Here is a 26578-nt window from a genome sequence, read left to right as displayed (position 1 = left end):
TTCAAAATCTACCACTTCACCGTCATTTATAAATCTGTATTGAGCTGTGTCCAGTGGCTGGCTACTGAGTGCTTGGTAGTTGCCTATTGGACTCTTCGCAACAACTTAAGGGTTCTGTTCGAAATTTCTGAACAGTACCAAGTGTTTGCTAGCTAGCCACAACAAAAGTTCAGTAGCCACTGCTGAAGTTTCAATAGCTTTTTTTCAAGAGAATATAATCCCTGCTGTAAGTTATTTTCCAAACTATTATCTCATTATCATAACTGGATACATGTTTGAACTTTGAAGCCACTGATGTCTTATATTTCGGTAATAGAACATTCATAATCCAATTTTGTAGTAAACATGATATAATTACAAAGACCAACTTGCCTTGTATACTTGATGATTAATCTTAGTTCCTTGCCTAATATGCACTCCATTTATATAAGATTTAATTTCCCTCTCCTTTTCTTGCTTTCTAATATCCTTATGGGGTAATTCTTTCTGCAGATTATATCATGCCTTCCAAACAGTTCTACGCATTTAAAAAGTAGGTCATATACTATTTCCTTAAATACTTCCAATTTGAACACCAATTTGTTTGGATTGTATCGAAGGTGTACATCTGCGTTCTTCAGCAATTGTTAGCTTCACAAATTTTTCTAGCACTCAGAAGAAGGAAGCAGAAGAACTAGGGGTATCTTGCTTTTTCGTGGGAGGAATTCTCTCTGTTGGTAACTTCCAACACTGTTTTCTCCTGTAAGTTCTTGTGTAAGTAAAGGATTGGCCACTGACATGCAACAATACAAAATCATCTATTATCTTTCATTTTCTCAGGGAAATTCAGATTGTGAATTACCTCCAAAACAGAGTACCGCTGTTTGCCAAATAATGTATAGTGGAATGACTGGAGAACCAAAAGGCGTATTTGTTACTAATGCAGCATTAATGTCAGAAGTATTGTCAACAGACCATATACTTTTCCTAACAGATAGAGGGGTAAACAACTTAACACAGTTAGAAATTTCAATATTCTAGCTTTTTGACATAGTCTATCTTGATGTTTCCGAATTAGTGATTCTGCCTCTCTAAAAAAGAAAAAAAAAAGAAAAAAAAACAATAGGCAGAATAGCTCATGTAACTTGGCATGAGTTGCTTGGGGTGATCTCGGGTGATTAATTTTCACCATGTTCTGTACCCGTTTTTGGTCTATTTCACAGTTTTGAAGCGTAAATGTACCTCATATTTATGTCAGAGGCAAATAAACTTGCAGATAACATGTTTTGGTCATGGAGATTTTGTAGTTTTGTTACAAAAAAGGCCATTACAAGGCCTTTTTCTTTTTGGATTTTGTAGCATTATCAAAATGAAATTATATGCTGATTCTTAAATGAAAATTGCGATCCTTACCCTGTTTCCATACATATATGCGGTGCCTGTTTAAAATGCTATTTATGGCAAGCCAAAATTTTAATCATGTGGATGCAATTCCATTTAGTGAGCACTTATAGTTTATTGTAACATCTTCAAGATGTGTAGTTATTCCCAAGACATGATTGATAAAATTTGAGGGTTGTACCGTAGCCCTCAACTAGGGGAAATTTATACATTCATTTCAACAGAAGTTGGATCCATAGTAAATCAAATTATGCTGAAAGCTTTATGGTTGGTCATCAAATTACAGATTTTGTACCGACTAATTAAACCAAGGGTACTAATACAATTTTGAGTAAAGTCATCCTGTGAAAGGTGCTCATTTGCAGCCTTATTTTACTGTTCATATATATATATATATATATATATATATATATATATATATATATATTTTTTTTTTCCAAAGTAACTGTTCAAGTATTACCAATAGATGGTTAAGGATTATATTTTTTGTAAGTTTAGATACCGAACTCGATTAACAATTTGACATTTCCCTGATGGCAAAATATTGACTACAGGCATAAATTGAATTCTATTACAGTGTACGGAAGAAGATTCATATTTTTTTGTTTCTTCGATGGCCCATACATATGCCCAAATAATCAAGAGCTATTGCATCTACACGGGATCCTCAATGGGCTTCTGGCGAGGCGTAAGTATATGTGTCATTCTTGCTATGATCCGTTTCTTTAGTTTCCTTATTAACTTCATTGGTATTCTCTTCCTTACTTACCAACTTCAACCTTTGTCTAATGTGATTGCCGATGGACGTGCAGGATGTCAGGTTTTTACTGGACGACCTTCAGGAACTAAAGCCTACTTTGTTTTGTGGGGTTCCTCGAGTTTATGATCGTATGTACACTGGTTAAACAGATTCGTCAATTTGAACTGTATACATGTATATCCTTGATTTCCTTTGTTGTTAATATTTGTCTTAAATATTGTTTCCGAAGGTATGGCTAGTGTAGGAGACATCCATACATCACTATGAATGATAGAAAATAGAGAAGAGGCGGAAATATGGTTGGAAGGAAAAGGTAGTTGATGGGACTTGCTAAGTGCGCAATTATGACAAAAAGAATTAAAAGAAAGGGTGGAGCCAAGAGTAGATCCTAAACGAGCTAAAACGGAAGAGGAGGGATGACCTAAGCGATTGTGCCAAAGAGACGAGTGAACAGAGGAGAGGGCATGGGGGACCGTGGACACAGAAGACAGGCTAAGCGGATAGAGACCGTCTTTGCATGGGCCCTGAAATAACAAACGACCAGTACGTAAACAATAGATTTGATAGAAATCTGGAGCAAATAGGAAGAAAACAAGATTATCCTTGGTGAAACGAGCCACAGAGAGAAGATTTTTACAAATTGACGGAATGCGAAAGACATTTTGTAAAGAAAAATTGGAAGAACATGTTTGGCTCCAATTTTGTTGCAGCTGGTCAACAGTCTCTTTTCTTGCGCGGGCGTGCCAGCACCGTTCAGGTGCGGTCGTCGGGGGTGTCCCTTGACCTGACTTCTTTCAAGCGATTGTAGACGAGGAGAGCACCAACCTCGTCGCGGGATTCTTTGTGCCTCGTGGTGAGGACTTTGCTGAAGTTTCTTCTTGTTCACAAGTCGATACTCAATGTTGCAGATTCAGCAGAGCGAAATCACCGGGAAGTATTGAGATCTTGCTAAAGCGTGACTTTAGCTTGGCTGAGTTGCTAGGGCGTTACCCTTGCTTGGCTGGTTCTGTAACCGTTGTGGTCACGGCACTACCGTCGGCTCCCGAGGAGACTAGGACCGAAGCACGTTGACAGAGGGTTTGGTGGCACTGAAAGTCGGCTTCTGAGAAGACTAGGACTAGGAGTGTGATCACCGGTAAGAGAAAGAGAAGAAGAGGAGTTGCTCTTAGAGAGGTTTTCTCTAGAGAGAACTTAGATCATCTTAGAGATGTTGTTGTTGAATGTGAATGTGTCTTGGTGTCGGTGTTTGGTCGTGGTACTACAATCGGCTCTCGAGGAGACTAGGACCGAAGTACGTTGACAGAGGGTTTGGTGGCACTGAAAGTCGGCTTCTGAGAAGACTAGGACTAGGAGTGTGATCACCGGTAAGAGAAAGAGAAGGAGAGGAGTTGCTCTTAGAGAGGTTGCTCTAGAGAGAACTTAGATCATCTTAGAGATGTTTTGATGTTGTGAATGTGTATTGGTGTTGGTGTTTGGTCGTGGTACTACAATCGGCTCTCGAGGAGACTAGGACCGAAGTACGTTGACAGAGGGTTTGGTGGCACTGAAAGTCGGCTTCTGAGAAGACTAGGACTAGGAGTGTGATCACCGGTAAGAGAAAGAGAAGGAGAGGAGTTGCTCTTAGAGAGGTTGCTCTAGAGAGAACTTAGATCATCTTAGAGATGTTTTGATGTTGTGAATGTGTATTGGTGTTGGTGTTTGGTCGTGGTACTACAATCGGCTCTCGAGGAGACTAGGACCGAAGTACGTTGACAGAGGGTTTGGTGGCACTGAAAGTCGGCTTCTGAGAAGACTAGGACTAGGAGTGTGATCACCGGTAAGAGAAAGAGAAGGAGAGGAGTTGCTCTTAGAGATGTTGCTCTAGAGAGAACTTAGATCATCTTAGAGATGTTTTGATGTTGTGAATGTGTATATTGTGAATGAGAGGAGAAGGTGTTTATATAGGGAAGAAAAAGAAGAGTGAAATGATGAGTGGAAGAAAAATAATGAAAGTGGAGTATGAAAGTGATTTGTAAAATATGGAAAAGATAGAGAAATGATGAAATGAAAGCAAGGCATGAAGGTGCAAAAACATGGAAGTGATGATGATCTATTAAAGAGATTGTAGTAGAAAAATATATCCAAGGAAAAAAAGAAAAGCATCTAGCTTTCTTCATGTGGGTAGGAAACATGAACATGTGAATATTGAGCTGGTTTTAGGTCAGTTTCTGCCCCTTTATTCCTTCAATTATTTCTCCAACAAGACTTCAGATTGAGCCTTGGACTTCTTCATAAAAAATGTTCCACTATGAGTGTAGATCATCCTGACAAATTTTCAGAGCTTTATTCCATGCGGTTGGGCTGGAAATGCTGCTGGACCTCTTACAGGTCCAGTTTTCCAGTTTTGCTTCTGTAGAAAATTGGACTGATTGTTTGAAGGCCTTCCACTCAAAAACATCTCTGGCACTCTTCATAAGAAATTATCCTTGGGCTGTCTAGAATGGATCTGCAGAGTTTCAGCTCATTTCAAGTTCATTTGGTCAGTCTGCCGCCCCTCCTTCCTTGTTTAGCTCGGTTTCTCCTAGCCGAAGTAGGAAAATGTGCTAAAGTTGACTTTTCATGTTTCCATGCTTCCATGCTTTCATAGTAGGCTTTATTTAGCCTCTAAATATATATTTCAAACTTGTCGACAATATATAGCTTGAGCCACTGACATTGGCTCAATTTCTCCAAGACACGCCTTGTCAGGCCAAAATGCTTATTTTGGGTCCAAACAGAACCTAAAGACAAGGGGAGGTTACCAGTATGGGAAACGGGCATTGAGTCCCCATTACCCATATATACATTATGAGGCCCACCATAAGGTTGTGGATTGTTGACAGGCATATCTGTCATGTGATGAGTGGCACCAGTGTCCGGGTACCAATGTGGATCAACAACATAGTGGACTCCAGCGAAAGGGAGAGCAGTACTTGGGCTGGAAAAACCTTGTGGGCATGGAGAAGAAGAGGAAGCCCAGGTAGGAGAAGGGAATAACCCAGGTAGGTTGTGGTGGTGCTGCATCACGTACAGAGGATTCCTGCTGGAAAAAGAATGCTGCCGCTGGAAAAGTATTGCTGCTGGAATATTGTTGGAAACAGTATTGCTGCTGGAATATTGCTGGAAAAGTATAGCTGCTGGCAAAATATGGCTGCTGGAAAAAAAGTGCTGCTGGAATATTGCTGAGAGAGAGGATGACAGTGAGAACAGACACAAGATAAAGGAGAGACGCAGGAGGCCAAGATTAAAGAACAAGATGTGAGAAGAAGATGAGACACAGGTAAGGATCCTAGACCTAGGCTGATACCATGTTGAAATTGATTTTCCTGGGTCTGTATGTCTACAATTGTACAATTATATAGCTAAGATCTACTCTACTGTTACCAACAGAATTCAATGCTATAAATACAAATATTCAAAACTAATCTACAGTTACACAATCAGTTTTGATTGTGGAGAGGTTACACATTCAGTTTTGATTGTGGAGAGGAAATCAATGTAGGAGAGTGATTTGCTCTAACAGTTAGTAAAGTTTCATCTGGTGGTACGGTGTGCTGAGGAAGACCCTTTTCCAGTGTGCATATAACTAGTACGTCTCACTAAGACCTCCTTTTTTTGTTTGCATTTGGATTCCTACTATAAACTAATTAATATTTGTATGGCCGCAAGTTGGCAAATCTGAAGAAGGGTCAACCGCAAGAAAAATGCGGCACCTCTCTTGGACAAGCTTTTGTTTCACAAGGTCGGTCATTCTATCCTTCACCTTTCCATTATTGAAACGTCTGGTTTTACATTCAAACAAGGCATTACTTCTATTTTATGCGTTACATTCTAACAAACCTTTTTACTTATAGTAGATAAAACAAGCATTAGGAGGACGAGTTCGTATAATGTTGTCTGGTGCTGCGCCTTTGCCCAGGCATGTGGAGGAATTTTTGAGGGTCACCAGCTGCAGCACTTCATCACAAGGATATGGTATGGTTGACTGCATATCATAATGACTATAACATATAATCAATTAGATCATAGTGAAGATTCAGGAAATTATATGAGCATAAGTATTCAACTCACTGTGCTTTCTCACCTTAATTCGTGGTATATGTGTTTGACTTTTGAGATGTCGAGTATGGATGCTTTTGTACTTATTCAAATAACTTTGATTTTCTAAATCCGCTACCACAACACATCAGAAGCAGATACATACGAAATAAAAAGAACTAGAGTTCATCAGTTTGTTAAATCATGTAGGCCTTACTGAAAGCTGTGGTGGCTGTTTTACGTCCATTGGCAGTGTTTATCCTATGATTGGACTGTGGATGTCCCCTTGACAACTATTGAAGCACGGCTTCAGTCAGTCCCAGAACTGGGATATGATGCACTTTCTAGTGTGCCATGTGGAGAGATTTGCCTAAGAGGAAAAACCTTGTTTTCTGGTTACTACAAGCGACAAGATATCAGTCCTTATTGATGCGACAAGATATCAGTCCTTATTGATGGGTGGTTCTATACAGGTAAATGTCTACAAAACTAGAAATGAAGTAATTTCTTGGTTGATGCTCAATCTTTTGGTTTCTTTTCAAGATGGCGCCTTCAAAATTTTTGTTGATGATTAATTTGGAGTGGATGGATCACAGGGTGATATCGGAGATCGGCAGCCTAATGGAGCAATGGAAGTTATAGACAGGAAGAAGAACATATTTAAACTGTCTCAAGGTGAATATGTTGCTGTGGAAAGCATTGAAAGCAAATACTTGCAATGCCCCCTTAGCATATCGGTATGTCGCCAACTTCTATAGTCTACATGTATGATAATAAGAGTACTTACCTGCATTCATCAATAAATGAGTTTGTGCTTGTCTTTGTGCTACATTTGAATTTTGTGCTAGTGTCATCAACCCTTCTTTCATGTTCTCTGAAGTTACAGACAGATATCTTAACATCTTAACTTTCATCTGGTCGGCAGATTTGGGTTTATGGGAACAGCTTCGAGTCATTTCTTGTTGCTGTGGTTGTTCCTGACAGAAAGGCCTTGGAGGACTGGGCATCATTTGACTGATGACTACAAATCATTGTGTCAAAACCTGTAGTCAAGAAAATACATTTTGGATGAGCTCAGTAGTACGGGTAAGAAACAGCATGTGCTCCATCCCTGTTTCATGCTATGTTGCTTAAGTTTATTCATCTGACTTAAAAGACATTTACATTGCAGCTTCAAGGGTTTGAGTTGTTAAAAGCAGTTCATTTGGAACCAAACCCCTTTGACATAGAGAGGGATCTCATGACTCAGACTTTCAAACTGAAAAGACTGCAATTACTCAAATATTACAAGGTATGATTTCTACTCAGATAAGAAAAGGTTGGAACTTTGATAAGTTAATCCTAAATATGTATGTTGAATTATATCATCTGCAGGACCGAGTTGAAAAACTTTATAGTGAAGCAAAGGGTGGAAAAGTATAAGAACAGAGCTGCAAGCAACTATTGGATGAAACTTTCCCAAAATTTCGATTGCCTGCCCTTTTGTTGATGCAAAACTTCTTATGACTGTAAAAGAATATCTAGCAGGTATTTACCCATATTGACCTTTGTTCTAAGTTTGTGTATAAATAAGTAAAGATCTTAATTAAGATCTTTACTGAAGTGAAGAATATCGCCGGGATTTACCCAATAGGCAGCAGTGAACTTAATATCTAAAAGTATGGCATAAGTAATCAACAATAAAGTTAGTTTTTTAATTTAAAAATCGGTAACTGAGCAAGTATTTTTAAATCCACACTGAACTAAACTTAGGTTTAGAAATAATAAAAAATAAAAGTACTTGTATCATGTCTCCAAATTAAAATTATGTTCTGATGATGAAACTAGTGTGGTTTTCTCATTCAGTCCAAGAAACAATGCATGAAGTCAATTGTAGTTGCTTCCACCAGTTGATATACAAATGTGTCGTCCCTCAGATTACCAAACTCTTAATAACCAGTCTCACTTAGTTGTCATGCTGCTCGTGTTCATTACAAAATGTGCTTCTAAGCAACCTTCTTTCTTTATTCTTTTACAGTTCTACCACAAAATCAAGAGCCAGTCGGTGACAAACTGGCATTTGCATCTACCCATCAACCAAACCAATAAAATTCTTCGAAAAAATAAAAAAGCAAACCAATAATTACATTGGCAAAATATCTCCACTCATTATCAGATGCTCTTTCGGTGGTGACTGGACTGATCGGTCCTCCACCTTTACCTTTTCTTCTTTTCTTGGTACGTAGTTTCGCTTCACCTTACACGAAAGCCTGACCAGTGCACCTACTGAGAGCCTCGTCCTCTTCTGCCCCTTCTTCATTTCACCAGCAGTCAAACAACAACCGTTCCTGCTTTTTCCACCCGTTCATACACATACAATATGTTCCTGCTTTTCCACTTCACCTTTTCTTCTTCTCCTTTTCTTGGTAGTTTCGTTTCATGTTACACGCCCTTGACTTCACATTGACGTTGATCGAAGCTAGCAGGAAACTGTGATCAGTGTACCTATTTTTGAGAGTCTCTTCCTCTTCCTCTTCTGCTCGTTCTTCTTTCCATCAGCGAGCTCGATGGCCATCCAATTGAGAGCTTCTTCTTCTTTCTCCTCTGCTTTTTCTACCCGTTCATACACACACGATGTGTTTCTGAGTTTCAGAGGCGAGGATACTCGCTCCGCTTTCACAGGTCATTTGTACTGGAATTTGCTTCAGAAGGGAATCAACACCTTCATAGATGATGAGCTTACAAGAGGAGAGAAAATATCACAAGCACTTCTCCGAGCCATTGAAGAATCAAAGCTCTCTCTCATTATCTTCTCTGAAAACTATGCATTCTCCAAGTGGTGTTTGGATGAATTGGTTCATATCCTTGGATGTAGAAGATCAAAGAACCAAATGGTTCGGCCAATCTTTTACAAAGTGGATCCCTCGGACGTAAGAAACCAACGAGGTACATTTGGTGAGGCACTTGCACAGCATGAACGCAGGTTCCAAGATGACATGGACTTGGACGAGGTGTCAAGATGGAGAGAAGCTCTTTCAGAAGCAGCAAATTTATCCGGGTGGCATTTCTCGGGCACCGGGTATATCATGCACTTAATTTTACTCATTTTAATCTAGCATAAGTTTTATGTTCTTCTATTGATGTGTGATTATTATACAATACTGTTCTTTTTCGAAGTAACAAAGTTTATTTTATTAAATGTTTCATTTGATTTTAACACGGCAGATATGAATACGAATTTATTGATAAAATTGTTGAAGAGATTTCTGCACAAGTAAAAGAACCTACCTATTTGGATATGCCAAAGTACCGAGTTGGGCTAGACTCTCGGGTAGAACGTATACTTGAAATGTTGGATGTTGGCGGAAGTGATGTACGCATGGTAGGAATATGGGGAATTGGCGGAATAGGGAAAACAACAATTGCCAAAGCTGTTTACAATACAATTGCCCATAAGTTTGATGGTAGCTGCTTTTTGGCAAATGTTAGAGAAGGCTCAGAGCAACATGGAGGTTTAGTCAACCTACAAAATATTCTTCTCTCTAGCATTGTGGGGCAGAAAGAATTGAAAATAAACAACATTCATGAAGGAATCACTTTGTTGCGTGAGAAGTTGAGACATAAAAGGGTTCTCTTAGTTGTCGACGATGTGGATGATTTGGACCAGTTAGAGAAATTAGCTGGGAGAACTGATTGGTTTGGTCACGGCAGCGGAGTTATCATAACAACAAGAGATAAGCATTTGTTGATTGCTCATCAAGTGAAACCAATATACAAGGTTCATGAACTAGGTCATCATGAAGCTCTTGAGCTCTTCAATTCAAATGCCTTCAAGGATAATAAGAATTTGGATGATAATGAGAAACTGTTAGTTACTACTGTTGTTAAATATGCTCAAGGCATTCCACTTGCACTGGAAGTTTTAGGTTCATATCTATGTGATACCTCTATACATAAATGGCAAGCTATGTTAGATGGTTTTAAAAAAAATCCTCCTAGGCGCATTCAAGATATTTTCATAATCAGTTATGATGGACTGCAAGATACAGTGCAAAAAGTTTTCCTTGACATTGCATGTTTTTTCAAAGGTTGGAAGAGAAATGAAATGATGCAAATACTTGAAGGTTGTGACCGCATCAACCCCGAGTATAGTATTAAAGTTCTCGAAGAAAAGGCTCTCATATATGTTGGTGGAGATGGTCAGATTTGCATGCATGATTTGCTAGAAGGGATGGGAAAAGATAAAGATTTGCAAGAGTCTACAGAGCCCGGTGAGCGAAGTAGATTGTGGCGTCACGAGGATGTGCAAGAGGTTCTAATAGAAAACACGGTAAGTAGTTCCGATATGCTCAGATTTTTATATATACATGGAGTCAAGTTAGGGTGATTCTCTTTGTCTGTTGTTTATTCCAATTTGACAACCATTATCTGGATAATATGTGTTATGATTTTCTTTTGAATTGTTAAAGAAAGAATAAAAATCAAAACAATTGCATTTTATTATATAAGTACTCATTTTGCTAATACGATTGCCTTTTTCATACTAGGGAACAAGTAAAACTGAAGGTATAATGATAAAAATGACTACAGCAGATGAGATACGCTTGAATCCTAAATGCTTCAAAAAGATGAGAAATCTTAAAATTTTCATAAACATCAATGGACGGTTTTGTGGAAAGGTTGATTGTTATCCGAATCAATTGCGGTTACTTGAATGGCGTGACTATCCGCTAGAATCTTTGCCCTTCGATTTTAATATGAAGAATCTAATTCAACTTAATATGCCTCGTAGCCGCATCTCATGTTTCAAGGTATTTATATATTTTCAAGACTTTAATTTATTGAAATCTTTACACCTTACTTATTTTCCATTTGATTTTTTTTTTCTTCTTCTTTGGTATGACAGGGTATGCAAAATCTGAAATCCTTAAATTTGAGTGAATGTAAATTCGTAGCACAAAGCCCAGACTTGTCTGGAAGCCCAAAGTTAGAGTTCCTGGATCTAAGTAGGTGTGAAAGGTTAAAGGAGGTTCACTCTTCGGTTGGATCCCTCGAAAAGCTTGTTCACCTGAATCTAGGGGGTTGCTTTGAGCTTGAGAGGCTACCTGAAAAAGTCAACTGGAGATCCCTGAAAGACATTATTCTTGATCAATGCTTTAGGCTGGAGAGTTTCCCTGAAATTGTGGGAGAGATGAAATACATGACATCCTTGAGTCTACTCCAAACTGGCATCAAAGCATTGCCTTCCTCCATTGGATATCTAATTAACCTTCAATCGTTGAGGTTACTTAGTTGTCGAAGCCTCACAGATCTACCTTGCAGCATTTATGAATTGCAGAAGTTAACGTGGGTTTTATTCTTCGATTGCCCAAAACTCGTAAGATTCCCAAATAAGGTGGACTCTGAAGTGCTTCCAACTTACTCAAAGGTTTCACATGACAACCGTGACTCTTTATCGAAAAGAAAGATACTGAATTCATTGGAGCTAGAGCCAGACACTGAATTCGATTTGGCTCGTCCTTTGCTAGCTCAATTCTATTTTACGAGATGCAATTTATCTAATATTGATTTCCTCGCGTCCCTTGATTGTGCATCCAGTTTAGTTATACTTGATTTAACAGGAAGCCCCATTGTTATTCTTCCCGAATGCATCATCAACAAGTTTGTCAAGTTGTGGCATCTCTTTTTGAGCGGCTGCAGGAGGCTCGTAGCAGTTCCAGAGCTTCCACCAAGTATTAGCCGGTTGGATGTGAGGGATTGCGTATCATTGGAAAGAATTTCAAAGTTGTCAAACATTTTGGAGCGTAAAGAATCACAAATAATGATTGAGGAGATGGACTTGACTAATTGCTGGAGACTCTGTCAAAATTTGGTTGAGATGGCAAATAAGGATGATGATGATGAGGTGGACGCTGATCTCTTCTCTCGACTCCTGTCAAAATTCACAATTAGATTTCCAGTTCCAAGAAGCGAGGTTCCAGAGTGGTTCAGCTGTCAAATGGATTTCAAGGGGCATCGACGGTTTGAATTTTATATTGAAACACTTGCAAATTTCAAATGGGACAACACAGGATTGGCTGTCTGTGTTGCTGTTGATCAAAAGCCGCAGGTTCATGAGTTTTCTAATGTTTGCTGTTTTGATGTCCGTATTTACATCAATGAAGAAGGGTTATGGGAACCAAATTGCGTCGATGTACAGGTTGATTCAAGAGAGTCAGATCATGTGTGGCTGCACTATGTTCCCTTCCTTGATGTGCGAGTTGGTTTTGGGCGTCCGTTGCCTATAACCGGGCGTCCGTTGCCCCCTTTTAAGTGTCGAGTCAGTATTGACCAATGGAAGAACACTAATGCCTCCTTAAAAAGCTGTGGGGTCCACCTTGTAATGCCACCCAATGAAGACGTTTCAATGAAGCTAATCCGTGCAGAGAACCTCACCAGTAAACTTTCTGGTGATGAACTTGGAAAGGTATCGTTTCCTTTTGTGAAAATTTCCTCATTTCAGAGATGATAACTGACATTTGAAGCAAAATGGAGGACTGACATCTGAACAAAAATTGCTATTGCAGGATTTCTGGGACAATTATCGTCCCAAACAGAGGACTGACTGCAAAGAATTATATACTGATGCGCAACTGGAGAACGAAAAGCTTTAATTATTAGTAATGCAGCATAGCATTGTCTATGGACCAGTGTGACGAATACAGGTTTACATTTTCAAATTCTCCCTTTCTTTGATATCTTTGGAGTTTCAAAATTGGTTTGTAATATCAACTCTTTGTTGGCATTCTCCATATGTGTGGATAGAGTTGAACTAGTTTACCATGCCCAATTCCATGTAACTAATAAATGCAAAATTGCATCAGTGAAAGGATTATTAAATTTGTAATTTAGAAGCTTGATCTAGTGCTCTAAATCTACTGCTAAACTCATCGATGAACTTGTAGACGTTTTCTCGTCTGATAGCCACTTTCAAGGTCTTTCTATTTTCTCATTATATAGCATCTTTTTTTGAAGTTATTTCCTCATCCAAAGGTATGCTGCTACTCTATTAATATGCAGCTGCTCTTTTGATTTCTGATTGAACTGCTAATATATGCATTCGCTTATGGGCCTTAGAAATGTTGGCGAGAAAGAATAAAAGCCCTTACTTTCGCTTAATTAGTTTGGTTTCCTGGATTGCTAATCTTAGTGTCAGATTATGCTGCTGATGCAGTATAGCATTACTTCAGTTTACTAGATTCTCTAAATATCAGGTTTCACATGGTTGATTGATTTTAGTATATGCCATGTAAATTTGTACTAGATGCAAAGACTCATTGGAGGAAGTTTGATTAGGTTCTGGTGTAGAGATATTCACGCCATGAGTATTTGAAACTTTAGATGATTCTGTCATTACTACAGTTTTTCTGTTGACCAGACGGAATCATGTAATAATGTACATCAGATAGGTGGTTTGAGTTCCTGCTAAAGGAAATGAATTTTTTTTTTTTTGAAACCTTTCTTTCATTAATGAGTTAAAAGGACAGGTTAACTCATCATAATGTTTACTTTGCTCCCTTATTGTCATTGCAGGGAATGCCCTGAGGAATCTAAGGAAGCTGTTGCATCATTAATGGTTACTGCAGCTAGATTTTCTGATTTACCAGAGTTTTGTGACATTAGGCCACTATTTCAACTTTTCAAGTGAGATAACTGAAATCTGCATTATTATGTGGATCAAAAGTTAATTATTTATTGACCTGCACTTGATGGAATTTTATGAATCCCTAACTGTTTTGAAACTGACTAATGAATTCCTGAATGATAGTTTGTTGAGAACATAGCTTCAAAGCCTCCCACATTGGAGAAGAAGGTTCAGTTGACATAGCATTAGAATTTTCAATAAAGTGGGAATCCAAGGCCTTTGAACAAAGGATGTCTAAACCTCCTGCATTTATACAGGTCTAGCCTACTGTGTTGCTGTAATAACACCTGTATCAAATATTCACATAAAATACAAAATCCTGGGATGTCAAAGTTTGGTGAATTTCTTATTTGGGAAAAAAAAGTATTGCTCTTCGGAATTCTAAGGCATTTGCAATTTCGCAGTGCAAGCCATGAAATTTTGGATATGTATAGGGTTTCAGGCACAAGCATCAATCTGTGTAAGCAAAGCTGTGAAATGGTGGGAGAAAACCCTAAAACTGAACGTGGAGATCCATTCTGCTAAGAACTCATTGATTCTTTGCATAATGCTGGTGATAGATTGGTTGTAGTGGATTTTTACTCACCTGGTTGTGGAGATTGTAGAGCTCTCCATCCCAAGGTATATTTCATATTTCATATTTGGGTATCGAGTCATATTTCATTGCTGTTCTGTTTGCATACTCATAATCAGAGTAATTTTGTCTCTAAACAGCTTAGAATACGAGCTTTCCTTCTACTGGGTTTTTTTTTCCCCATTTTCGTTTTACAATCTTCCATTACAATCTTCCTACTATGCTATCTCAGCAGAAAAACCCACCTAGGGATTTGCAACCTCTGCCGCCGCAGCCACAATTAGCTTCAAATCATAGTCATGCTCAACCCGATAAGCATACATTCTCCATGACGTGATTATTTGATTTCCAATTTTTGTTTTCCAATTCTATTTCATAATTTTTGTTGTGTTTTGTTGTATGTTGTCATGTGTAATTGGTTAATTGTAGAGTCAATGATCACAGCCCCATTTCATTTTGATATGGAAGAACTTCTAAATACGATATTAAGCACATCCATATGATTTTGATTGATTTTGCATGGAGATTATCTGAAATTTACAGTTAACTTTGAATTCTTATGGTAGTTAGGCATAATTTCTGTAGATACCTCTACTAGCAAGGCTAGTTTGCTATCTCACCAAGCATAAGTAACACCCTCTTCGGGACACCCACAAGCCATGGTGAGCCCCAACCACTACTTGCATCTTGTAGCCCTATGTTCAAGCTACGCTACGGTATCCGGAAGTGGCAAATCCGTCGCCGGGAAGCCACCTTCCCGGCCTTGCAAAGTTGCCTCCATAATAGGCCTTTCTAGACTAGAATAGTGATTTTAGTCATCCCACATCTAAGAAAATGTAAAGGAGATGGCTTCCTTCACCTATAAAAGGAATGCCTCCTCCCACTTAAACACTCACTCCATTACATCTCATGTAATCCTCTTGGGTCGCAAGGCTCAACACACATAGTTAAACATTCAAGTGGACGTAGTTTCCCGCTAAGGCGGGAAACGAACCACTATACTTCGCTTGTGTCGCTCTCTCTCTCTCTCTCTCTTACGTTAATTAGACCCTTCGGTCACAAACGTTAACATTGGCGCCGTCTGTGGGAAGCCAACAATTGGCTTCGTCACCTACCGTGAGCTAAGTCGGCTTAGCAGAACTCAAAGAAATTCTTCCCTCCTTCTTTGAGCAAGTTCAAACTCATTGGTTCCCAGTGAGTTCATGTTTGAATTTGTGTTTCTTGGCGGCAACTTTTGCCAAAGCATGATCAAACATCACTCCAGCGGTACAACTAGAGCAGAAATGTGCAGAAATTTGCACCTTGAGGGCTGGTCAACACCTGTCAACGCTGATCAGCACGTGGTCAACGCCCAAGGAGTGGTCAAAACTTGCAGAAACTGATGGTCAATGCTTGGTCAACAACGGTCAAGCTTGGTCAACGCTGGCAAAATTTGGCAGCACGTGGTCAACGCTGGGAAGAAGAAAGTCAACGCTGGCACTACCCAAAAAAAAAAAAATCTGGGCGCCAAATTTCTCTGGGCACCCAGACATCTTTTCTGGACACCCTTCTTCTTCTTCGCTGCCTTTTCTCCGGCCTCCGCTTCAACTTCTCCGGTCAACTCCGCTGCACATCCCTCCCCCAGTGCTGCACCGCCAGGCCCCCCAACTGCTCCGCCCAGCGCTCCGGACTCAACGCCTCCGCTGCAATTTGCTGCACCGCTGCATTCCTCCGACTGCAGCTTTCAACCAGCTCGCTGCCACCCACAACACCGCTAGCAACCAATCGCTAGCCAGAAGCATCTTCCGCTAAGATTCATCAGCGGTAAAATTCCTCCGCTAAGCTTCATCAGCGACACCGGCAAACTTTCGCCGCTAAGCGGCAAGAATCGGTGTTCATCTCACCGTGCTTCAACGTTGATCACCACTCTTTGGTGTTCACCTCCCTCACTGCCCGCACTTCGGCGGCCGCTGCACTTCCATTTGATCAAATTAAACTTGAGGTCATCTCAGTTGATCGACCAGCCCCCAGCTATCCGTGCAAGTCCCCAGCCCAAAGGTCCGCTAGCCACATCGCCGCTGAGCTCCTCCGCCAGGCTTGTGTTCATCACCACTGAGGTTCACCGCTAGGCATCACCGCTGGCCAGGGTACCGCTGACCAAAGCTCCTCTACCGCCAGCGCGCCATCCGCTAGCGAGCCTACCTCCAGCGAGCCATCCGCCAAAGTGCCAATCACCAACAGACCTGCAAAACGCAGCAGCTAGCATCAACCGCCAGCACAAGCTCCGCCAACCTCCAGCAGCAACAACCAGCGGTGACTTCGCTTCGTAAGCTGTCAGGCCATGTCTCGGTGATATTCACAGTTAAAGGCCATGTCTCGGTGATATTCACAGTTAAAAAAAAAAAAAAAAAAAAAAGAGGAGGATGTCAATTTACGCTGGACACCCGGAGGTGTGGTTTGGGCACCCAGCTTCCTCCTTTGCTCATTGCACCGCCAAGAGCCTCCGCCATGTTTTCATTCCTTGCAACCGGTCATGCTTGATCATCACCACGTCAATCAATCAAGCAAGGCACCGCCAAAGAACCCGTATTCTTCGAGCAGCAACGAAACGTTAGCACCCGGTCACCACCCAGCGCTCAATCATCTCTTGTCAGCGGCATGCCAACCCCGCAGCACTACCGGCTAACGAGGCTAGCGGTTAGCAACCGCCAACGCCAACCCCGCAGAACTAGCTTTTCTCAGAGAAACCCAGGCTTGTGTTCTTCACCAAGAACAGGGATTTCATCAACAAATTTCACTTGATTCGAGTATCAACTTTAAGCTAAGTTCCCCTCCATCTCTACTTCCCCATTTACTGATATCTCATACTGACGCGAGCACCGCATACTTCCGCTCTTAATCGATCTGCTATATATATATACACACGTAGAACTGTGAATAACACATGCTTCCATTCTACACAGCCAAGCTATTATTTGTGAGTATAATACATAGCTCTAATGCCACTTGTCAATAGCGTAATACCGTTTGACGCTTGGTCCACCTATGCAAGCGCCACATATAACTATGCTTTATACATATGCTCTTCATGCACAATCTGCTAGCTGCACTCATATATTGTCCATGCATATACTGCATGCCATACAAGTCAACACATGTACACGCTTTTCATTTTGTCAGGCATGCTAGCTAGCTCACTGAAAAGTGAAAACCATGTTTCTGTGACAAATTTGCATTCAATTATATTCAAGCTGGATATATATATATATACATCATCAACATGTGTATCGCTTACATAATTTGCTCAATTGAAACGTGATTATCATGTCACATGCATAGACATGCTAAAGTCTAGAAGCATGCACACAACACTAATTATTAGAGAATGGATGTCTAAACATAGCCACTATGTCATACATGTGCTACGCAGACAAACCACATGACCATTAAACAAAGCTAGCTCGTCACTTGCAACGTGCCATCTCACTCAAATTGTGTCTCTAAAAATATCATCACCAACTTGAAATTCATGTCAGAAGCATACAAATGATTGACCTTGTGCCACATGAACATTTGGCTTCTTTAGTGCATAAAAAGCCATCAAATCTCATGCTTCTAACCACATATTTTATAGGCAGGAACTTATACACGTATATGTAGGCTGTTGCATGTGTATATCAAAGTGATTATCTCACTTGTGCCACATAACTAGTGCATTTACATATAAGTGATGCAGTCACGGCTATGTTCCATCATGGCACATAATAGGAATTTCGTTCCCCACAATTTTGACACTCAAAGTGGATATATATGCAAGTTATTTGTCATCAACTACTATTTTGCTTATACACTTTACTTACAATTTTATCAAAGTACGTATGCAAATTATTGATGTTGATTTTACAAATGCACATATTAATCATCTATTTTGTTTCAAGGAAATTCAACTATTTCTACCAAGCATTCAACCTCAACTACGAGTTGACGGACATTATCGGAATACTTTATCCGCCACAAGCAATGGACCATCATGCTCGGCCAACTCCGCTAGCCTTCAAATCGGCATAAGATAAGTCACTATCTTATCTCTTACGCTCTTGCAATTAGAGCCTTTGCCATGACTATACATGTCTCCATGACCCTAAAGCATGCCTACAAAATGTTATTAGCAACTTCACTACAAGTCTTTGCTATACATGCCATGATTCTATTTAATTGCAACCCAATTAAATAAACATGAGATGCTTACTTTGACAAACTATATCATGCTTATTTGTTGTTCATACAATTAGCAAACTTTACATATAGTCCATATGTAAATATTTTGTCTAGCCTCTTGGCCACCATATTTTGTCAATCCCCCCATGGGAAGAAGACCTAAATGGGTCTAGACTCCACGAGTCTATGGTCTACGACCAACCGCCATGTGGTAAGGCAACGCCTCATAATGACGATGACCGCTACGCGGCATTACAGTCAAGCTTTTCTCCTCCGGGAAAGAGTAAGGGGACCGGTTAACGTAGCCCACTGCAGCCATGGATCCGGCAGTTAACCCCCTACACTTGGGTATCAAAGATTAGGTTCGCTACCTAACACCCATTGCTCATGCGCAGCTCCCCTCATCAAACAATTTTCCGACCATACGGAGGTCTATAGCCAGGAGTTGGGGACTCCTCAGAGGGCCTAGCAGGAGGCCCACCCGAAAGGGCATAAGTGTTCGCTCCGACATTTTAGATGGACGACGCACTTGCACTAATTATGCTCGTAAAACGGCACAAAGCCACGCTTTGGTATCAACCGCGCTGAAAACCCGCCTGGTCTAGGGACTTCGGGGACTTGTACATACAGCCCAGCATAATTAGCGACAGTTACGCGCCTCAGCGGCAACCCCGAGCTTTCACGCTCTTTGCCCCAGCGGCACCGCCGAGCTTTCACGCTCTTTGCCCCAGCGGCAACCCCGAGCTTTCACGCTCTTTGCCCCAGCGGCAACCCCGAGCTTTCACGCTCTTTGCCCCAGTGGCAACCCCGAGCTTTCACGCTCTTTGCCTCAGCGGCACCGCCGAGCTTTCACGCTCTTTGCCCCAGCGGCAACCCCGAGCTTTCACGCTCTTTGCCCCAGCGGCACCGCCGAGCTTTCACGCTCTTTGCCCCAGCGGCACCGCCGAGCTTTCACGCTCTTTGCCCCAGCGGCAACCCCGAGCTTTCACGCTCTTCGCCCCAGCGGCACCGCCGAGCTTTCACGCTCTTCGCCTTCGCGGCACACCCTTGAGCTTCCCGCTCACGAGCTTCCGCTCACCCCCGAGCTTCAGCTCATGCCTTCCCAGCAACCCACGAGCTTCCCGCTCACGCCTTCCCGGCAACCCTTGAGCTTCCCGCTCACGATCTTCCGCTCACGCCTTCCCGGCAACCCTTGAGCTTCCCGCTCACGAGCTTCCGCTCATGCCTTCCCGGCAACCCACGAGCTTCCGCTCACGCCTTCCCGGCAACCCTTGAGCTTCCCGCTCACGAGCTTCCGCTCATGCCTTCCCGGCAACCCACGAGCTTCCCGCTCACGCCTTCCCGGCAACCCTTGAGCTTCCCGCTCACGCCTTCCCGGCAACCCTTGAGCTTCCCGCTCACGATCTTCCGCTCACGCCTTCCCGGCAACCCTTGAGCTTCCCGCTCATGCCTTCCCGGCAACCCACGAGCTTCCGCTCACGCCTTCCCGGCAACCCTTGAGCTTCCCGCTCACGAGCTTCCGCTCATGCCTTCCCGGCAACCCACGAGCTTCCCGCTCACGCCTTCCCGGCAACCCTTGAGCTTCCCGCTCACCCCCGAGCTTCCCGCTCACGCCTTCCCGGCAACCCCTGAACTTCCCGCTCATGCCTTCCCGGCACCCCCGAGCTCTCACGCTCTTGCCTTCCGGCATTCCCAAGCTTTACACATGTCTCCTCGACACACTACACATTAATGGAATATTGAATTCTTCTACCATTTGTTGTTCGCTACAAATTGAATTCTTTTCGCATTCCATTAATACGAGCGAAAACCAAAGAAACTCAAGCGTTCGCGTATTCGTCGTTCATGAGTTACAAACGCTTGCCTTTGTGGCACTCATGCAAATTACACCGACCGCAACCTCGTCCTCGTTCGTTCTCTTGCGCGCGTCACGCATTTATCAAATGCAAATCCATTTGCTCACACAACCATAAGCGTTTCCGAATTTGTACGTCATAACCGATCATACTCAGCGCCATTCACATGTATACATCAACATGTATCATGCACCTCATACATTCGTATATGCCAACGCATATCAGTGCAATTCACATTTGTTGCCCAATGCAACGAGCATTCTACATATGCGTGTTTTTGTCTTTGTTGTGCAGGTTAACGAGTCCCTTCTTGCTTACGGAGTTCGGGGACTTGTAGGGGGCTCCGTACCGCCCGGTTACTTATGCTTGATGACTCCATGATTATAACTCCCCAACCAAGAAGCTCCTCTTACTTGGGGACTTCGGGGACTTGTAGATACCTTTACTAGCAAGGCTGGTTTGCTATCTCACCAAGCATAAGTAACACCCTCTTTGGGACACCCACAAGCCATGGTGAGCCCCAACCACTACTTGCATCTTGTAGCCCTATGTTCAAGCTACGCTACGGTATCCGGAAGTGGCAAATCCGTCGCCGGGAAGCCACCTTCCCGGCCTTGCAAAGTTGCCTCCATAATAGGCCTTTCTAGACTAGAATAGTGATTTTAGTCATCCCACATCTAAGAAAATGTAAAGGAGATGGCTTCCTTCACCTATAAAAGGAATGCCTCCTCCCACTTAAACACTCACTCCATTACATCTCATGTAATCCTCTTGGGCCGCAAGGCTCAACACACATAGTTAAACATTCAAGTGGACGTAGTTTCCCTCTAAGGCGGGAAACGAACCACTATACTTCGCTTGTGTCGCTCTCTCTCTCTTTCTCTCTCTCTCTTACGTTAATTAGACCCTTCGGTCACAAACGTTAACAATTTCTTTTCTGTTGAGATGTTATATCAGAGGGACTCAAAAAATCAAAGTATGGCAGAAATTGGTCGTACTGTAACTGCCTATATTATGAGGACATGAAATACAAGCCTTGTTCTGTAGAGTTTGCACCAAACAATGAGCAATACACTTGGAATCATAACCATCATTCTCCCACTCATACCCCACTGACTTCATCCACTTATCCTTCTATTTTTCCTGCCTGCCAAGCAAAACTCCCTACCTCTCTATTCCTCTTACCTGCCAAGAAAGAGCTACACTATTCTGTTCTCGATGACATGGTCTTCCACCTTAAAATGACTCCCTTTCACCTAACTATGCACTAATATATACCCTCCCCCTTCTTTGCCTTATGCTTAACTTCTCCACCTTAGTACCTTACTCTCTCTTACTAAATCAATCCACAAACACATCAACAGTAAAACAATGACACCCCAATACCTCTTCTCATTATTCTTTTTCGTGATCTTCTTCTTCCATTTGCACATAATTTCTGCTCAATCTCCAGCAGTTGCATATTTGCTTCAGAATGCCTATAGCTGCATATTTACTATTCCTTTTGGATTACTATTAATTTGAAATAGCCAGCAGCTGTAGTATAAGCCGCTAATCGTTCTTTTAGTTTTAATAGACGAGATGCTAAGCCTATAGCCCTAGCTGCCCTCTTTAGATCTTTAAAGCGGACTCCTTGTAATTCGCTTTTTGTTTATTCAATAAAAAGCTGTTTCTTTTCAAAAAAAAGAAAAAAAAGAAAAAAAAGAAACAAGAGGCAGAATAGCTCCTGTAACTTGGCATGAGTTGTTTGGGGTGCAATCAAATAGATGGATTTTCACCAGGTCTGTACCCATGTTTGGTCTATTGCACAGTTTTAAAGCATAAATGTACCTCATAAAGCATAAATGTACCTCATTTTTGTCTAAGAGGCAAATAAACTTGCAAGGAACATTTTTGGTCATGCAGACATAGTAGTTTTGTTGCTAAAAAGGCCAATACAAGACTATTTTCGTTTTGAATTTTGTAGCATTCTCAATATGAAATTATTTTTTCATTCTCAAATGAAATTTGCCATCCTTAATCTGTTTCCATACATATATGCTCTGCCTGTTTAAAATGCTAGGTTTTCCAAGAACAAAATTTAAATCATGTGGATACAATCCAATTTAGCAAGCACTTATAGTTTATTCTTCAGGATTTCTTGCTTTTGCCAAGAAAACATGTGAGGACGTCATTCTGCATGAAGCTTGTTAGACCAATTGGTTGCTTTCTATTTGGTGATGTTAGTGGTAACTGATAAGGGGTTCAAACTGCATCTTCCACACATATCTTAATTTTATCAGATTGATTAAAGTTGGGGGTTGTACCATAACCCTCCACTAGGGGAAATTTATATTTTCATGTTGGCAGAAGTTGGATCCCATATTAGATCAAATTAGGCTGAAATCTTTGTGGTTGGCCATCAAATTACAGATTTTCTACCAACTAATTAAACTAAGGGTACTAATACAAAATTGAGTAAATTCATCCTGCGGAAGGTGCTTATTTGCAGATTTATTTTATAGTTTATATTTTTATCAAAGTAACTTTGTTGAAGTATTACCAATACATGGCTAACGTTTATATGGCAGCAAGTTGGCAAATCTGCAGAAGGGCATAACAAAAGCAAAAGCGGCACCTCTCTTGGACAAGCTTGTATTTGACAAGGTCAATTATTATTCCTTCACCTTTCTATTCTTGAAATATCTGGTTTTACATTCTAACAATGCATTACTTCTATCTTATGCGTTACATTCTAACAAACTATGTTATTTGCGGTAGATAAAACAAGAGCTAGGAGGACAAGTTCGTATAATGTTGTCTGGTGCTGCATCTTTGCCCAGGCATGTGGAGGAATTTATCAGAAGGATATGGTATGGTTGACTGCATAACATAATGAATAGATACATATTATACTTGAATCAGTTAAATCATGGTGAAGATCAAGAAAATTGTACAAGGTTAAGTATTCATGGTATATGTGTTTGACCTATGAGATGTCAGTATGAATGCTTTTTTGGTACTCATTCAAATGACCTCAAATTTCTAAATCAGCTACCACAACACATCAGAAGCAGATATATAAAAAACGGAGAGAACTACACTTCATCAGTTTGTTAAATTCTGTGGGCCTTACTGAAAGCTGTGGTGGGTGTTTTACGTCCCTTGGCAATGCTTATCCTATGATTGGAACTGTTGGTGCCCCCATGACTACTATTGAAGCGCAGCTTGAGTCGGTCCCAGAACTGGGATATGATGCACTTTCTAGTGTGCCATGTGTAGAGATTTTCCTAAGGAAAAACCTTGTTTTTTGGTTACCATAAGTGACAAGATATAACTGAAGAAGTCCTTATTGATGGGTGGTTCCGTACAGGTAAATGTCTACAATACTAGAAATGAGGTACTTTCTTGGTTGATGCTCAATCTTTCGGTTTCTTTTCAAGAGGGTGCCTTCAAAAATTTTGTTGATGATTCATTTTGAGTGGATGGATCACAGGTGATATAGGAGAATGGCAGCCTAATGGAGCAATGAAAGTTATAGACAGGAAAAAGGAAGTACTTAAACTGTCTCAAGGTGAATATGTTGCTGTGGAAAGCATTGAAAGCAAATACTTGCAATGCCCCCTTGTCACATCGGTATGTCACTAACTTCTGTATTCTACAATAAATTAGTTTGTGTTCGTCTTTGTGCTACATTTGAATTTTGTGGTAGTGTCCTCTACCCTTCTTTCATGTTATCTGAAGTTACAGATGATATCTTTACATCTTAACTTTCATCTGGTCGGCAGATATGGGTTTATGGGAACCGCTTTGAGTCATTTCTTGTTGCTGCATGTGGTTGTTCCTGGCAGAAAGGTTTCTGCCTTGGAGGACTGGGCAGCAGAGCATCATTTGACTGATGATTACAAATCATTGTGTCAAAACCTTAAAGCAAGAAATTACATTTTGGATGAGCTTATTATTACGGGTCAGAAACAGCCAGTATGTGCTCCATCGCTGTTCCTAAATTCATGCTATGTTGATTAATTAGTCATCTGACTTAAAAGACATTTAAATTGCAGCTTCGAGGGTTTGAGTTGTTAAAAGCAGCTTCAAAATTTGGTTCAGATGGCAAAGAAGGAAGATGATGAGGTGGACTCTAATCTCTTCTCTCGACTCCAATCTTGCTTTTCTTGGGAGGAATTTTCTTAGTTGGTAATTTCTTTATACTTTTCTCTCCAAGAACTCATTTTTGTTGGCAAACTGGTCATTAATTTGTAATGACATAATACCTATGTATTACAATTAGGTGTTTTATTAAATATTAAAAATCAATCAAACTTTCCTTTTTGTATTGGGGATGTCTCTATCCGTTCTTCACAACCTGTTATCCCTCATTAAATAGTCAAAAGCTAAGGCTTAAAAAAAAAAAAAAAAATTACGCGAATATACACATCTAGAATAATTATTTTACAAACCTCAGTCAAGTGGCAACATCACTGATCTATAGCATTAACAGAGGATATAAAGGTAAGCTTTCACCACCACTGCATGTACTCATATTAATCACTGAGCAAGTGAAACGCAAAATGCATAAAATGAAATCCAATACAGTATCTGGTTTGAAAAGGATATGCAGTTATGTTGGTAAGTTTCTATAGAAGTAGGATAACCCCACATTAGGTCTACATTCCTTAGTGGATGAGTTTGTATAGTTGATCTTTGCACAAACATTTGATTTGTACAAATTAGTTCCTGTTTTGTGTTTTGCAGCCTGTTCATATCTTAACTTTCTCTGGTTGGCAGATTTAGGTTTCCGGGAACAACTTTGAGTTGTTTCTTGCTGCTGTGGTGACTTTGGTGGACAGGACAGGTAGCTTAACATCATTTGACCGATGACTTTAGATCATTGTGTCAAAACCAGAGGGCAAGATATGAATTTTGGATGAGGTAAATCGTAAGAAACAGCTAGTATGTCGACAATTGTCTGAAGGATGAATTCCCTGTTGCTAATTTCATGCATGCATGTATGTACTATCGTACTCATCTAGTCATCTGACATGGAATGCATTCCTACAGTTTCCAGATTCTAGGGAAAATCACTTTGACACGGAGAGCGATCTCTCAGAACTTTCAAATGAGAGAGTACATGCAACATTCGCTGTCCACCTGTCCCACTGTCTGTGCGGCTGCTGAAATTATTGAGTCATCAGCTATTACCAAATGTCGTGTGTGGCTGCAGTAACTCCATTTGTTAAAATCTCGTTTATGCATCCCGTCTACTGCTGCCTTCTTAGTAGATGAGTTATTTTCGAGTCTTTATAGCAGTGTAGTGGTGTTCCTCAGATGCTGCATGGTGCTTCTAGTGATGCCACGACGATAGGATGTAAACCCTCTATATATGGAGATCACGATCCATGAAGATAGGGACTTCTCGATCATAAAGGTTTGGTGAATATATTGGTCAATAGGCAGTCATGATTATGAAAGATGATGATGATGATGACCTTGAAAGTGGAAAACCAATTGCATTTACTTCAGAGAATAATCTCCAAGTTATTTCCTAGTTCCAGTGTTTGTGATCATTAATGTTTTTTTGGTGCCTGCTATTTTTGGCGACTCGCATGGCATTCCTGACTAAGGCTTCTTGGGGCTTGTTTTGATGCATGAATTGTTACTTGCTTTACTGATTCGTGCTGCCTTGCTGCTTTGTTTCTTGCTATGCTTGCTGATTGTAGATTTTGTTTCTCTAATTCAGCTGCATTTTTGTTTCTTTTCTGTTTTCGAGGTTGGGAGATTTCCTCTGCCAACTGATTTAGTTTGCGGCGTGGCTCTGTAATTTTATTTACTTTTAATGTTGGGGGAATGGGGGTCGAGAAAAGAACAAACTAGACCTGTAAATGGACCGGGTTCGGATCGGATCGACCTAAATCCAAATCCGTTTACTAAAAAAAAAATTCGATCCAAACCCGCTCCGTTAACCCGGCGGATCATTGATACCTCGATCCAAATCCGTACCCGTCGGATTAACGGATACCCGATCCGCTAATCCGATCCGTTTATAATTTCAAATATTTTTAAATTTTAAATAGTAATATTAAATTTATATCATAATATCTCATAAGATATTAATA

The 26578-nt window shown here is 40.8% G+C and overlaps 1 protein-coding gene and 1 pseudogene across 1 annotated transcript; both read left to right on the top strand.

Moving 5' to 3' along the window:
• The first annotated feature begins 294 nt into the window (after positions 1 to 294).
• On the top strand, positions 295 to 7836 carry LOC133737266 (probable CoA ligase CCL6; annotated as a pseudogene).
• A 464-nt stretch (positions 7837 to 8300) lies between these two features.
• Positions 8301 to 24592, top strand: LOC133737265 (TMV resistance protein N-like). The gene is made up of 12 exons (XM_062164863.1): positions 8301 to 9254; positions 9401 to 10505; positions 10723 to 10986; positions 11082 to 12641; positions 13479 to 13510; positions 13748 to 13858; positions 14420 to 14480; positions 23247 to 23338; positions 23608 to 23732; positions 23962 to 24101; positions 24210 to 24446; positions 24527 to 24592. Exons 1-12 carry the CDS (start codon positions 8743 to 8745, stop codon positions 24590 to 24592), a joined length of 4305 nt encoding a protein of 1434 aa, XP_062020847.1. The 5' UTR covers positions 8301 to 8742.
• Positions 24593 to 26578: the final 1986 nt, after the last annotated feature.

The sequence above is a fragment of the Rosa rugosa genome, chromosome 3, assembly GCF_958449725.1.
Source record: "Rosa rugosa chromosome 3, drRosRugo1.1, whole genome shotgun sequence".
Lineage (NCBI taxonomy): Eukaryota > Viridiplantae > Streptophyta > Magnoliopsida > Rosales > Rosaceae > Rosa > Rosa rugosa.
This window is presented reverse-complemented; position numbering and strand designations above follow the sequence as displayed.

Excerpts from the sequence above, each read along its gene's own strand:
- LOC133737265 (XM_062164863.1), top strand. The coding sequence starts at position 8,743 with ATGGCCATCCAATTGAGAGCTTCTTCTTCTTTCTCCTCTGCTTTTTCT. Across the intron at positions 10,506-10,722 it reads AGGTTCTAATAGAAAACACG|GGAACAAGTAAAACTGAAGG; the intron begins GTAAGTAGTTCC and ends TTTTCATACTAG. Across the intron at positions 12,642-13,478 it reads CTGGTGATGAACTTGGAAAG|ATGCAAAGACTCATTGGAGG; the intron begins GTATCGTTTCCT and ends AATTTGTACTAG.